At 32.6% G+C, this 15,249-nt stretch overlaps 1 protein-coding gene across 2 annotated transcripts; it reads right to left on the reverse strand.

Annotated features, from left to right (window-relative positions):
- Positions 1-4,557: 4,557 nt before the first annotated feature.
- On the reverse strand, positions 4,558-13,355 carry LOC106780018 (SWR1 complex subunit 2). Of its 2 annotated transcripts, none has more exons than XM_014668252.2 (9): positions 13,040-13,353; positions 12,903-12,952; positions 12,587-12,827; positions 12,231-12,306; positions 12,013-12,132; positions 11,825-11,893; positions 9,337-9,379; positions 8,858-8,923; positions 4,558-5,058 (listed from the first exon to the last, which is right to left on the reverse strand). In XM_014668252.2, the coding sequence occupies exons 1-9, from the start codon at positions 13,244-13,246 to the stop codon at positions 4,869-4,871; spliced, it is 1,062 nt and encodes a 353-aa protein (XP_014523738.1). In that variant the 5' UTR covers positions 13,247-13,353; the 3' UTR covers positions 4,558-4,868. The 2 variants fall into 2 exon arrangements, with proteins under 2 accessions (XP_014523738.1, XP_014523739.1); XM_014668253.2 differs by lacking the exon at positions 4,558-5,058 and adding an exon at positions 5,500-7,606 and having other exon boundaries at positions 13,040-13,355.
- Between the last annotated feature and the right edge of the window lie 1,894 nt (positions 13,356-15,249).

A 15,249-nucleotide genomic window follows, 5' to 3' on the forward strand; every position in this document is an offset into this window, starting at 1 on the left:
AGATATTTGAGATATTTTAAAAAGCAATTTGTAGAATATGAATGTAGTAGGAAAGTCTTCAAAATTTGTAAAACTTGTATTTTTACTGAAATAATTGATTATGAGAAGCAATAATCGATTATCATGAGTCTTTCAGGAATAATCGATTATCACTCCAAATAATCGATTATCACATTTTGAAAAACCTGTAACGGACTTAAATAATCGATTATCACTTACAATAATCGATTATTACTGGCAGTTGAGACTTGACCTTTGATATTCAAACTACCTGATTATATATTGGACTTCTGAGAACTTCAGAAGTAATGTTGTTGAACAGAAGCTCTTGCAAAATACTAATTTTCAGAGGAAGTTCTCAAAAGCTATAGTTCAAGTTCTCTTACTTGGTCTCGTGAATAGGAGAAACTCGCGTTTCGTGTGTCGATAGTCAGAGCAGTTCTCTTCGAGTTAGCAAGGTGCTCTGCCTGGTCTCGTGAATAGGAGAAGCTCGCGTTTCGTGTGTCGATAGTCGGAGAGGTTCTCTTCGAGTTGGCAGAGTGTTCATCTTCGGGTTCATTCGTCGAAGGAAGGTTCAAATCATTATATTTTATTCACTATTTTTGTAATCTGTGAAACTCATTTTTAGTNGAANTGTTAATCACTTTTTATAGTGATTAACGACTGGACGTAGACTCTTTTGAATCGAACCAGTATAAAAATTACTTTTGTGATTTTTCTATTACCTATACTTTTTATTTTTATTCGCAAGTCAACTGTTCGATAAATTTTCTCTTAGAAAATTTATTTTATAAACTGACCATTTTAATTTTAAAAAGGTGACCGAACACGCTTTCTGCTACTTTAAGTTTTGTTCTCCTGTGTTATACTCTCCAAACGATACCGATTGTTCCAACAATAGGGACCACTGAATCTATTTAACCTAATAAAAAATTACTGTCTCAGCAAGCCACGTAGCACCCAACTTAATGGTGTTTGATTAATTTGAAGGAAAACCTTTATTTGATCCAATTTTACAAAAATAAGGACCCAATTGAGACGCCGAAAAAGAAGGGGACCTATTTGAGATTCTGGGCGAAAATAGGGACCTAAAGTGACATTAAATCATGAAGTCTTGATTGAAATTTTTTCTAAAGAGCGTGGTGTCTACTTGACCTCTCGTGAAATCATTCTTTATAAAGAAGAGACTTAGCCGTTCATACCAAGCTCTTGGGGCTTGCTTTAATCCATATAATGCCTTGTGAAGTCTGAAGACGCGTGTAAGATTAGTTTGGAACTCAAAGCTAGTAGATTGTTCCATGTACACTTCTTCCTTAACTTCACCGTTTAAGAATGCATTCTTGATGTCTATTTGATATAATCTGATCCCATTGAACGCTGTGAATGATAAAAGAATGTGAATGGCTTCTAACCTTGCTACTAGAGCATAGGTCTCTGTGTAGTCAATTATTTCTTGTTGGGAGTAGCCTTTCATAACTAGTCTTGCTTTATTTCTAATGACTTTCCCATCTTGGTCTAGTTTTTGCGATAGACCCATTTAGCTCCTGCTGATAGGGGAGCTTTAACCTCCTTATATATCTTTGTTTTTTATGATAAACAAAAGAATGGCTTTATGGTTTCTTACATGACAAATGGCATAATAATTGCTTTATCTTTATTATGTTTGTGCTTGATATATGAATTCATTATTATTAAATGAATCATGCTTAAAACATATTGAATATCTCATTTCTAGTTGAAATAATCGATTAAACATAATATATAATCTGTTAGATTTCACCAGATCACTTAGTAAGCTTAACCAGGGCAAACTATTCTGTAGTAATTGATTATACAGTTGTATCTTCTAGTCGTCTGTCTTTTATATTGTTCTTAAAGCCAAATCTGAAGCGTCTACTCTTGAACATTGTGCCTCTCCTTTTCCTCCACATAGATTGGAGCTTTCTCGAAAGGAATGAGAGCTCCTCTTCATCGTTCTCGTTCATAGAGTCTTGTTCATCGTTGATTACATAAATCCATATATGTACTAGACAGTTTGGATGAATATGATAGTAGTTCATAGTATGCATTTCTAACTAAGTGTAGGTTAGAAAAATTTACCTCATCATCAAAGTCATCTGATGTACTCTCAACATTCCCTGCTACTTAGCACACTTTGGCATCTTCATCCTCGTCAAATGTGTTTAGGTCTTTCCAGGTGCTCATCAACATCTTTTTCTATTCATATCTGGGCTCGACTGACTTCTTCATCTTTTCAATCTCAAGACATTCTGATATGAAATGTCGAGGTTTGTTCACTCAAAATAGACGGCTATATCTTCTAGTCGTAAGTATTTTATGTTGTACTTAGAGCTAAAAGTGTTTGCTCTTGAACATTTTGCCTCTCCTTTTCCTCCACATAGATTGGATCTTTCTCGAAATGAATGGGAGCTTGCCTTCATCGTTCTCGTTCATAAAGTCTTGTTCATTGTCTGACTCTTGGGAAGATTCATTTATTATGAGGGATTTGGTTGACGTCTTCTTAACAGCTTTGAGCATGATACTTTTCTCCTTCTTGATAAAACCATCTTGTAAGAGTTCGAGCTCATGAACCATTAATATCCCTACTAGCTCTTCTAAACTCATTCCTTCTAGGGATGAGTTTAGAAGAGATGTGATTTGTGGTCTCCATTGTCTGGGAAAACTTCTTAGGATTTTATCAATATGATCAAAGTTATCATATGACTTTCCTAGGGGTTTAAGCTCATTAAGGATCGTCTGGAAACTATTGAACATGTTTTGAATGTTTTCGTTTTTAATCATCGAAAACAGGCCATACTATCTGGTCAACAAGCTCAGCTTATTTCTTTTGACTTTGTTCGATCCTTCACAGGTAATGACCAAGGTGTCCCATATCTCTTTAGCTCCTTGGTAAGCATGAACCTTTTTGTACTCTTCTTCAAAGAGTGCGTACATTAAAGAGTTGCGAGCTTTGCAATTTAACAGGTAGCGCTGCTTTTGCTCGTCACTCCACTTGCTTTTTTAGAGTATCTCTCTGTTTTCACCTTCATGAATGTAGTTGTCATTCTCCACAACATCCCTCATCTTAATGTGGCATGATTCAAAGAATGCAATCATTCTTTGCTTCTAGTAGGCAAACTTTTCACCCTTGAATAGAGGAGGACGGTGGACGATGTATCCTTCATTTTTCATTCTTCAGGATCGTTTCCTAAAGTTTTAATAAGAACTAACCCCACGAAGTTAGCTTTGATACCAATTGAAGTACCAAAAAAACACTAGAAGGGAGGAACGGGAGGAGAGGCGACATTCTGGTGAGATCACAACATTGTGGTATGACGAAAACGAATTGTGATCGTGAAATCACATTTAGACTCCGATGGTAGCAATCTTGACGACATTGTGGTCGCTTGGCCAAAAGATACAAACCATGGTTGTCAATTAAATTGATGCTCTGATGATGATGACAATGACAATGACAATGACTCTAATTACAGAACAACAAAATTGTTGAGTCAAAACAAACCTTATACACTAAATAGATAAAATGGTATTTGTGTTTACAAAATCAATATTCATATTCATTTTCACCCAAACCAATTTTGTATCGAAGACAAAATTATTCCAATTTTTATTCTTATTGTGCTAATGTGTTTACAAATGGTCATATTACACAAAAAGTGAGGAAGGTGTCCACTTTTAATGTTTCTCTCGTAAATTGTTTCAGATCTCATATAATTGTACTCTCACTCATGTGAAGCAAAAAATGTGCATTACTTTGGATCTTCAATATCTCAACAACAACCAACCTAAGCTTAGAGATAGAGATCTAATTAAGTATGATGCTACTGAAATATTAATAGATGTTCATGTATGTCAAATGATGGCTTATAAGTCTTAATTTCCTTTTAATACAATGATTAAACTATACGTTGACCAACCCATCTAAACAAATTCGAAAGATGTATATATCTATTTCAATTATATTATGTTCTTTTAATTTCGTGTACTTTCTTTTCATACATGACAATCAAATAAATAAAATTTTAATTACTCTTAACTAAATATTAAAGTATTTATTTATTAAATATAATTTTATATATTATTTAAATATGTCACTCCATAAATTATTACATAAATGTATCATTATACTAAAATACAATTTTCCAATTATATTCAGTATTAATAATTTCTTCAAACTTTTATAACAAAATTTATGACAATAATTTTAACAATTGTTTAAAATAATTTCACGTTTCCAGTTTATTATTTAAAACCTTTAAGAACTCCTTTTAATTTCTATCATCATTTAAAAAATTAATTAACATCATACGCATTTATTAAAATAATTATAACAACAATCTATATTGTACATTTATTTATAAAACCAAATTAAAATTTATTTAGTTTAAGCCACTTTATTCTATTACTTATTTTATTATCCACAAATCCAAATTTAAATTATATTCAACAGTTTCTATTATATATTTTAATTTTGAAAATTTTCCTTCGCTCTTTCAAAGTAATTTGCAAAACAAAATAAGAAATGCGAGATCAGAATTCAGTTTTCTAAGAATTGAATTGGACTGGTTTTCCAGGGGGAAATAGAAAGAAAATGGCCAGAATTTGGCTTCCTAAAAATCAAATTCTGGCAATGTACATATAACTATGCTAATGATGTAAATATTCTATACAATATGCTACATGAATAAATTTAACACCAAAGAGTGCCATTTGGGGAAAAAATAATATTATGTCAACCTGAGGTCCTGATCATGATATAGTAGAACCATGACATCTTTCACTATGCCGCACTGACATTAACCGGATGGACCATTACGACAGGCAAAAAATATTAATTACCAAGGCAACTACTCAGAATCTTCATCCTCAAAAACAGGAATTCTACGAAAACGAGCTAAGGAGCGAACATCTGGATTGACGTTTCTATCTGGCATTACTGATCTCTTTTGCTTTATTGAAAAACCACATCCAGAAACAGAATCATATAAGCCCCCCATGCTCATCTCCTTTCTGGTGTTAGCACTTTCATTCAAAAAGCTGCAAAACAATCCCTCATCCCCCATTAATATCAATCCAAATCAATTATTAAACAATCACTACATTACCTGCTCTCCACAGGATATTCAAAACATATACCAAAATGAACAAGAACATCTAAGTTGACACTTCATCTTAAAGTTAGACAGGATGGTCCCAATAGAGCTGTTCAATAATACCTGAACTAAACTCAATTGAACTTAACTAAGATACTTGAACCTTTTCTTTTTGTAAAAGCTAAACTAAATTGCTCTATGGATTGGTTTTTAAAAGCTAAATTGTTCATAGATTGATCTTCTAAAATTGAATTGAATTATTCTTATGAGATTTAAAGAAACATGAATGATATATGAAACATATTTAAAACTAAATTTGTTAGAAACAAAACATTGATATTTGTTAGATATATTAGATATCTTATCTTTTATCTTTATTTTCAATTTATCAGTTCATATGTTATTATTTTTTTTTATCATTATTTGTATTTTGGACTTAACTCATTTTTTTTATTATAAATACAGTACCCTATGTGTTTTCTCTACACAAAAGAGAGTAATCCTAAACCAAGTTTTTCACTATATTCAATATGGTATCTAGAGCCTCAGGGTTTTTGGCAAATTTTTTCGTTGTCACTGCAACCATCGCCATTAATGTCAGTCGTCATCATCATCGCCGGAGTTCCATTCAAACCGACAACCACACAATTTTTCTCGTCTCAACAAAGTGACCACTGCGCCGTCGAGACCATCCTCATCGGAGCTCCCATGCGCCCTCACATGCCCCTCACAATCCTACGCTTTACCACCACGCCTGGCAGCAGGTCCCTGCTCCTTTTCGACAATGATCATTTACATTGGGGTCACCTCATTCTCCTCTTCCAAGATTTGTGTTTATTGCCTTGATTAGAGCATCTTGAATTTTTAGGGTTTTCTCTCTCTTGTTAATCCATGGCTTCTTTTGTTACTTCTATTGATACCTCTTCTGCCAACGCACATAGTGTCTGATCCGTCAGTCTATACTAATTATGTCAATGTACACTTGTCTATTGATAAGTAAGATAACACTAATTATACGACTTGAGCATCAGACATTAAACTTTGGTTTTTGGTTTAAGAGTCAAGGGCATCTTAATCATCTTACTCAAAGAGTGACAGATACTCCTCTTGGAGAATTTTCCCGTTGGAACAAAATTGATGCTAAGTTATGCATGGTCCTCAAGAATACCATTCACTCTTCTTTAAAATAAATGTTTCGTGCTTACGAAGCCTGTTCTAAAGTTTGGAAACAAGCAAAATTATTATACACCAATGACTAAGACACGTTGTAAGAGGTTTGCTACCACTCATTTATCATTACAAATTGCATCAAAAGAAGGGAAAATTTGAGAAAGATGTTCACTTCTGATGAATGGAAAAATAACAAGCTATCTAAGGAAGCTAAGGGAGGGAGGCTACAAAAATTGTTCTCATGGCTTCATTTTGGAATCATGTGATATTTACTCTCAAAGTCACGGTTCTTATTGTTCAAGTGCTTCATCTAGAAAGAAAAACAACTATGGGCTATAATATGAAGCAATGGAGAAAGCCAAGGAAACAATAATGAAGTCATTCAACAGCAATGAAAGTAAATACAATGATGTATTTACAATCATTGATAACAGATGGGCATGTCAACTTCATCGCCCCTTGCATGCAGCTGGTCACTTTTTGAACCCAGCGTTCTATTATTCCAACCCAGACATGGAATATGATTTGGAAGTTACAAATGGATCATATCCTTGCATCAAGAGGTTGGTGCCATGTAAGATGTGCAGCAAAAAATTTTAACTAAGTAACTAAGAGCGCAAGTCTCATTGGTAATGATTTTGCCAAAGAATTATGGAAGACCACAACCCCACTTAAAATGCTTTCCAAATTGCAGTAAGATATAATAGTTACATTCTAAGTTACTTTCTTTGCTTTTGTAACTCAATGGTGGAAGAATTATGGGCATGCAGCTCCCAACTTACAAAAGCTAGTAATCAAGATTTTAAATTTGACATGTAGCTCATGGGATGTGAGAGCAATTGGAGTGTTTTGGAGAAAGTAACAAGACATGACTAGTTTCATTATTATCTTATTTGTAGAGTGTAGAAAGAAATTAATCACATTTTACTTATTCATAATGCAGAGTCATTCAAAGAAAAGGAATAGGCTGAACCACGAAAGGTTGCATGATTTGGTTTACACAAAATATAATCAACAACTTGCTCAAAGATTCACTATTAGGGATGAAATAGACCCTATTGTATTGAATGCCATTGATGAATGTAATGAGTGGTTAGTGGTAGAAGTTGATGATGATAATGATACCGAAGAGGGGGGAAATGAGTTGGTTTTTGATGATGATCCCACTTTTAATTAGGCAACTGTTTATGAAGCTTCAAGTATGTGAGAACCAATAGTTTATACAAGGAGACAAGCAACCAATAAAAGAAAGCAACCATCAAGTGGTGGTATTGTTATTGGATCTTCTCATGCTTCTGAGAAAGGTCCAGGTGCAATTCCAACTGCAAAACCAACAGGGAAGGGTAAAGAGAAGACTCAAATTGGGGTTTAGAATGAATTGCATGATAAATCTGATTCTAATTTTGAAAGATTACTTAACTTTGACAAGAGTCCCTCAGATGGGGAAGAGGAGAAGGGATATACCCCACTGGTGTTTTGACATGATGTTATGATTATTTGAATTTTTAGACATAATATCATTACTTTTGCATTAGAATCATATGTGGTGGTATTATAATTCTTTTTACCACAATGTTTCCGTCATAACCCATTATGGTTTTCATTATAATTTTATAAAAGATTTTTAGGTCGCCAATATTTTCCGTTGTCAGATATCGATAACACTGGTTATTACAATTTTTATATCAAATACCACCCATTGGTTTTCCAATCACACTATATATACCAACTTCAAGATTAATGAAAATAAAAAATATTAAATAAATAAATATAAGAACTGGTTGATACACTTAAGCATCAATTTTTCAATCATATTATTTCGTCTTTATGATTACACACCTGAACTGTACCTATTGGTTTCCACTATAAGGCAAAAGTATACTATTTTAGTAAATAAAATTTATACATACAAGACTTTAATCCTTATACTTGACACATTTTTCTTTTACTTTCTATACTCCTCAATTTGGTTCCTACATAAAAAATATCTACAAATTGGTCCTACCATATGATGAACTTATAAACAACATTAGAGCTTACTTTTAAGTGGGGATCAAAACAAAAAACCAGACGTGTTACAATAAAAATGCATAGACTAAAAAGAGACTTTGTAGAGTATACTAGTAAAGAACCATAGGGACCAAATTAAAGGCTATATAAGACCAAAAATAGCAAGGACCAATTTGTAAACATTTTGTCATATAACAACTAAACTAAAGAACTTTTTTCGTGTAAAGAGTAACATAAAAAAAAAATGTCAAGTTCAGAGGCAATTCTTAATTTAAGCAATTTTATATCATAGCAACTTCAGTAGCAAAATTTCACAAGGGTAGGATCTGGTCTAGATGTCATCTATTGTAGATTGACGAAATCACTCCAGTAAAGCAAAATGCAGGATATTAGCTTGAATTCTAAAAAACACATTAGTTTAGTCAAATCACTTTGTTAAACAGAGGACTTGCTAAAAGAATAAAAATTTGAAATATATGCTGTAAAAAAACTTATTTGGAAAGGGTAAATGTGACAAATACTAGCAAAAAAGAGATACTATTTGAAACTCATTATAGACATACCGTTCTCGAATTATTTTAAAAGCTTCTTTTGTAGCATATGGCAGGCCAGTCTTTGGATCACGATACCTGTATTATTCCAGAGAGAACTCCTTAACAATATGTGGGAATAGACTAAAGAAAATCTTTAAAATGATGTGATTATAATCAATGACAATCATTATTCATAACAGTAGTAGATAATAATGATGCAATTTGAAAATTCAAGCAAGAACCACCACTGCTCTTAAAAAACAGAAAGCATAATCTGACCCAATTTGATCACAAAAAGAAAGTGGAAACAGTTTGCCGTATAATTCATAAGAGCGATCTTTCCCTGCATGGAAAGCATCTCTAAAGTTCCCATCCCCCCCAAAAAAAGCCCAAGTCCCTAATGACAAAAATAACAAGAATACAAGCTATCCAATGGCAATTTTAACAAAGAAGTGCAACATTAGGAAAGGAAAAAGCAAGAACTACCAAATCGATATATGAGATCTTACTTGGCAGGCAAACCAGTAATCGCACAAACAGGTTGTTCTGGATCTGAAAAAAGTTATAAATATCATAAAAAATTGTAAAATAATTTTACTTAGAGACATATTTTGCTTGATCATAAAGAAAAAAGAAGGTTAAAACATACTTCATTGAAGCTTTATCTTCAAAATAGAAGAAACTAAAAAAAAAAATAGGCACATTATTCTTCATATTTGTTTTATTTAATACTTTTGGTCCTACCAGGTCTTTCCTCTAACTCGCCAGACCAGAGACTAACCTCACATGTGGGTGTTTTATTTAATTATTTATATTTCAGATCTACATGGTTCTTTTAATATGTTATATGTTGTGTCCAGCGTGCCAGAATGAGCCCAGGAACAGTGGAAGAACGAGTGAAACATTGGTTGCAAAACTCACCTTCTAGACAAAGAACACAAAAAACACAAAGCAAGATAGAAAGAAAGAATTTGTCTCGTATTATTATCACATCATGCAAAAGTTCATCCTCTACACTATCAACAAGATAGCAGCACTCAAATACAGTGTTACGAAACTATTGCAAGTTACATAGAAGCACCAAAATAGTTATACAAACATAAACTTGTTAGTACACCAACTAATAAGCATGAATACCGCTGAATTATATAAGCCAATAGACACTTTTGATAAGCAACATAGTCAGTCTATCAAATCATCTAAGCTATCAGACTCTAGAGAGTAGTTCATTACACAAGATCCTACATTATAATTATAGAAATAATGTACAAATCTTTTATAATCACGAATATCTAGATTATATATGTATTATTAGGAACATTTTTGTCTATTCTTGTATAATATCTTTATTATTAGAAAATAGCAAATCTCCTCTACTTATTGTATTGATTTTTTTTTTCTTTTCTCAATATAAATAAACCATTTGTGTTGTCTCAGAAACACATAATTTCAACTTAATGTCTCTCCATTTCCTATAGTTTAAGATAGTATTCTACCACAAAGATCAGAGGAAGTAAAATTCACACAAATACCTGAAATTTAGTCAATATTCTCATATGGCCATCTTTTATGTGGAATGTTGGAACTCTTGGTATGTTGCAATAATAATACAAAAATACCCAAGCTTGATTCCTGCTGAGTGAAGTCAGCTACATTGTTTCCATCATTGACCTTGATCATGTTGGGATGCATGATGAGAGTTGTATAAGGAAAGCTGTTAGTTAGTTAGCCCATTAGTTTGTTAGAGTGTTGGACTACTTAGTTAGCTAGAAGAACTCACTTGTAACTATAAGGGAATCAGATTTTGGGAGGGTATTCTGTGAATTTGACAGTTACAGTGAGTGAATCAAATGATCTTTTGGGAAGGAGAAGCCCTTGGGGAGAATTACGTTCTTCATATCTGTTTTGTTCTTCAATACAGGTCTATTCTTTTGATTCTATTCTGCAGTTTCCATCTTTTTTTTTTTTTTCTGAATTTCTATTGTATTATATCATATATTCACAAAGCTGTGAACCTTAAAATTCTTCTTAACAGTCTTTCAAGTCTCATCACACTGTTTCTGACCTCCTCCTACCCATTTCTAAATTGGTGTCTTCTTATCTTAACTTAACATTTTACCTGGGTGGGTGGCAGTCATCTGCTCTCACATCCCAGAACTATCTTCATCAACTGTCCATTACCCTATTTAGTTGCCATACCAATTTTCCCCCTAATGAAGCCATCATTTTTATTTATAGAAGTTACACCAACTTGTTCCAAATTAATTCATTCCCTAACCTATTCATATTGATATATCCACTCATCCACAGCTTCATTCTCATGCTTTCAACCTTGTCTTTTGTTTATGATTGCACTTTATTGCCCAGGTTTCTGATCTACATACAAAATTGCATATTTAACTACAATTTGGCAAATCTTCAATGTCAATTAAGGCTTTTTAAGGTCATAGAAACACCTTAAACGTTTCTCTTGTTCATATATTCTATTTGGATTATTTGACAACTGAATTACATCTAAAGCACTCTGTTTTCGGTACTGCTATTACTATCATCCACTATCCCAATCAAGATTAAACTCCATATATTTTGTCTTTGAGCTACTGAATCAAAATCCACTGGTCACCAAATGACCAAAACATTTCTTCGCAACTCCAACTCAGCATTTACTCTCTCTCTAATCTAAACTATTAAAATGATATCACCAGCAAAATCCCAGTGAGTTTTGTTTATTACAGCAAAAAATTGTATGGGTAACGATTCAAACCTCAATGCAAGTAGATGTTGTCATCAGTAACTAAATTAGATTGAATCAGAAAAAGAAAAACTCTATTAATTGGTCAATGTGGTATGAAAACAATGCTTTAACAATTTCGCTGGGAATTTAATTTTCACTCACTGCAACGTTAATGCATAAAGGAACACTGTATACAATATTTTTCAACATAAAAGTAAACCAAATTGTCAATCCTATTTCAACAAGCGTTTAGAGGGACTCACATTGTATAGGCCCTGTGGAAATCTCTGAGTGGAATGATGACCCTTTAATGAACTCTAAATAGGAGCAGCCTGGGAAACATTAACAGATAGCCGGATGAAAAATGACAACAGCAACCAATATTAACAAATTAAGAATGTAGGTATAATGCAGTGCCTGTCCAAAGACACTATCATTATAGGAATCGTACCATTTTTTGAAATGTACTGTATCTGTGGACCATTATAAACATTTTTATGCACAATTGCTCTTCTCTTAACCTCTTCCTCTCTAGCTAAAACACGCTCCAAATTGCGCAAGTTCATGATCTCTACAAATTCAAAATTATAATTTAAACATTGAAGGAGATTCGGAATTCAAACAAGACAAATACACAATCAATAGATGTTAAAGAGTTGTAATCTTAACCTGTTTGAGCAGCTTCTAAAAGCATCTCCTCTTGTGTCATCCTCTTCTCCTCGCCTTCCTTTTTCCTTTTGACCGGCTGAACCCCCAAAACCCAAAAAAATAAATAAAACCTTCTCAGACCAGAGGATCATAACTTTACTAAGGTGATAACGAAAACAAAACCTTTATCACAAAAAATAAATAAATGAATAATGTTCCCTTGCCCCAATGTACAAAGTTGAATCACAGGTAAATAGTACAACTAAAAATCATTAAGGGTATCTCATGAGCACATCCCAGATGAGTTTAACAAAAGGAAACTGCCATCTATAAAGAAACCACAGGCAGTGAGAAAAATGAGAAGAGAAAGAATGGACCTTGATAGTAGCTTGGAGGGCTGCACGAATGGCATCTCTCTCAGCTTGGCGAACGATGACAGAAGTCCTAGTGGACTTCCTGATCATTCTCTCCCCAGTCTCATCCTGCTGTTCCTCAGCAGCCTTCCCAGAATGCTCTTCTTCATTCGGAGAACCTTCCAATTTCGATAAAGTTTTCTTCTTTTTCTTCTTCACAGCCAGAGTCTTCCCAGGAAATACCAGTCGCTTCTTTTTATGCATTCTTTCAAACACAAACAATACCATCAGAAACAGAAAAGGCAGGGAAGGAAGAGGCAAGAAAATGGAGAGAAGAAACCTGTCCTCAGCGTCATATTTGTTAGGCTCTTCTTCCTCGGGCTCCGGCTCCTGAAGAAAGTGTTGAATCAATTGCGTGAGTGTGAAATTACAAAAAGATAAGAAAAGAAAAAAAAAACAAAAGGGTTTGTGAAATACATCTTCGTCGAAATCAGAGTCAAACTCATCGGCGATCTCAGGTTCCTCTTGGTAGTTATCGTCCTCTTCCTCCTCTTTAAGAGCGTCCTGGTTCCAGAACAATTCATCTTCTTGGATTTCATCGTCTAGGAGTTTGGTTAACCTCTTGCCTCGAGTGGCTCGGGACGCACGATCCAGCAGGACAACATCGTCGCCTGATTTCTCCATGCCCACCACCACCAAGAACTTCAGTCACAGTAAAAATTGGGTTTTTATTTTTGTTTTTTATCTATGCAAATTCAACAAAATTGAAATTACATTGGGCTTTTATTTACTTTTGAAATTACCAAAGTATTGCGAAGAAGTTTGAGATCGAATCTAATTTATGCTGTAGGAGAAAGAAAATAAAAAAAAAAATATGACTTTTGAATGGAATAAAATTGGTGTTATTAATTTTATTTACAATCAAATCAAGTAAAATAAAATATAATAAAATTAAAGGGTAATTAAGGTTTTATAAATTTAATGAAAAAATATATTTTTTTTTTACTTTTTTAAAAATAAATGTTCTAGTTTTACCATAACTTTTTTGATAATTATAAGTAAATTAAATTTATGTGTGGAAAATAATATCAAGAAATTTCAGGAATCATAGCTTAATTATATTTTCTACATACATGTTATCATTTTAAATAAACTGTTAAAAAATGGGGAATTTGAATAGGGTTTTGGAAGCGTTTTGTAAATCTTTCCACTCAATATAATGGCAAAATAATAAAAAAAGAGTTAAAAGAGTCTTTTTTAGAAAACTTGACAAAGGATCTTTTAATCAGATTTTATTATCTTGATGTTTATCTGATTGTTATAAGCAGATAATGCCACTTCATAAATTTTTATATGCTTTTCACAAGCATATAAGCACAATTTGCTATTTTGGACTTGATAATGTATATAATATTTAGTCTTAGGTGTCTTAATCTAAGTGACACAACTGCAAAACTAGTTATGTAAGTTTTTTTTTTTTTGTCTCTATTTATTTCTTGTATGTTTTAATTTTATGTATTGATAATAATGTAACTTTTACTTTTTCTCCTCTTCTTTTCTCTCTCTTCCTTTTTAACATGTACCCAAAACTTAGACAAAACTCAAGATTTACTGCCATTTTTATCATGTCTTGTTACCTGTTTTAAATCTGTGTAAAATACCGCATAAGAATGCTACTAGACCATTTTGTGATACCTATATACGTGATAAACTACATCAATTACCTTTTCATAATTTTAATACTAAATATACTTCTCCTCTTGAATTAGTTTTCATTGCTATTTGGGGTCTTACTCCTATTCATGCTACATGTGGTGCTAGATATTATGTTGCTTTTCTTGATGCATATTTTTGTTATACTTAGCTATACTTGCTTAACACAAAATCTCATATTGCTACTATCTTTGTCCGTTTTAAAAATTTGTTGAGTTACAAACTAGTTATGAAATTAAATCTATTCAAATTGATAATGGCAGAGAATTTCTTAGTCTTGGATAATTTTTTTGCAATCAAGACATTAAGCATACCTGTTCCCACGCTTACAAACAAGACGATTCTATAGAAAGAAAATATAAGCATATAATTAAAATTGGGTTTGCCCTTCTTGCTGGATCATTTGCGAAATTTTTTTTAAGGTTAATGCTTTTTTAACTGTTGTTACTATTATTAATGCTTTGCCTACACCTCTTTTATGTGGTTCTTCTCCATATTATATGTTATTTTACAATCAGGATTACTTCTCCTTTAAAATTTTTGGTTATGTTTGTTATTAGGTATGACAAAGGGTAGGGTTGAGTACGGATAATGTCTATCCACAACCTGACTCGTTGGATAAAATTATACTCGTTACTCGATCCGTTACCCGTTGGATATCCACGTAAAAGAAATCCGTAGATTTTTTCAAACCGTAGATATCCGTTTTCAATCTGCGAAAATTATTTTATAAGTTTTTAAATGAAATCCAAATTAAATTAAAAAAATATATAAATAATATTTAAAACATATATCCCAAAGAAGCTAATGGATAAGTAAATAAAAGTTAAAACATAAATTCAAATTAACAAATTAATAGTAAAACATATATCCAAATACAAGTAATTTTAAAAATAATTTTTCTAAAAATAACATTCCAAGATTTATATTTCTTCTCCCATATCTTCATTTTGGCCATTTAATTCTTGAAACAA

This window comes from Vigna radiata, unplaced genomic scaffold, assembly GCF_000741045.1.
Source record: "Vigna radiata var. radiata cultivar VC1973A unplaced genomic scaffold, Vradiata_ver6 scaffold_389, whole genome shotgun sequence".
Classification (NCBI taxonomy): Eukaryota; Viridiplantae; Streptophyta; class Magnoliopsida; order Fabales; family Fabaceae; genus Vigna; species Vigna radiata.

Bases quoted from the DNA above. Each gene is read 5' to 3' on its own strand.
- LOC106780018 (XM_014668252.2), bottom strand. From the start codon at position 13,246: ATGGAGAAATCAGGCGACGATGTTGTCCTGCTGGATCGTGCGTCCCGA. The intron at 12,133-12,230 runs GTTAAGATTACA...TTGAATTTGTAG, and splicing joins TTTAGAAGCTGCTCAAACAG to AGATCATGAACTTGCGCAAT. The intron at 9,380-11,824 runs GTGAGTCCCTCT...AACTTTTTTCAG, and splicing joins TTCCACAGGGCCTATACAAT to ATCCAGAACAACCTGTTTGT.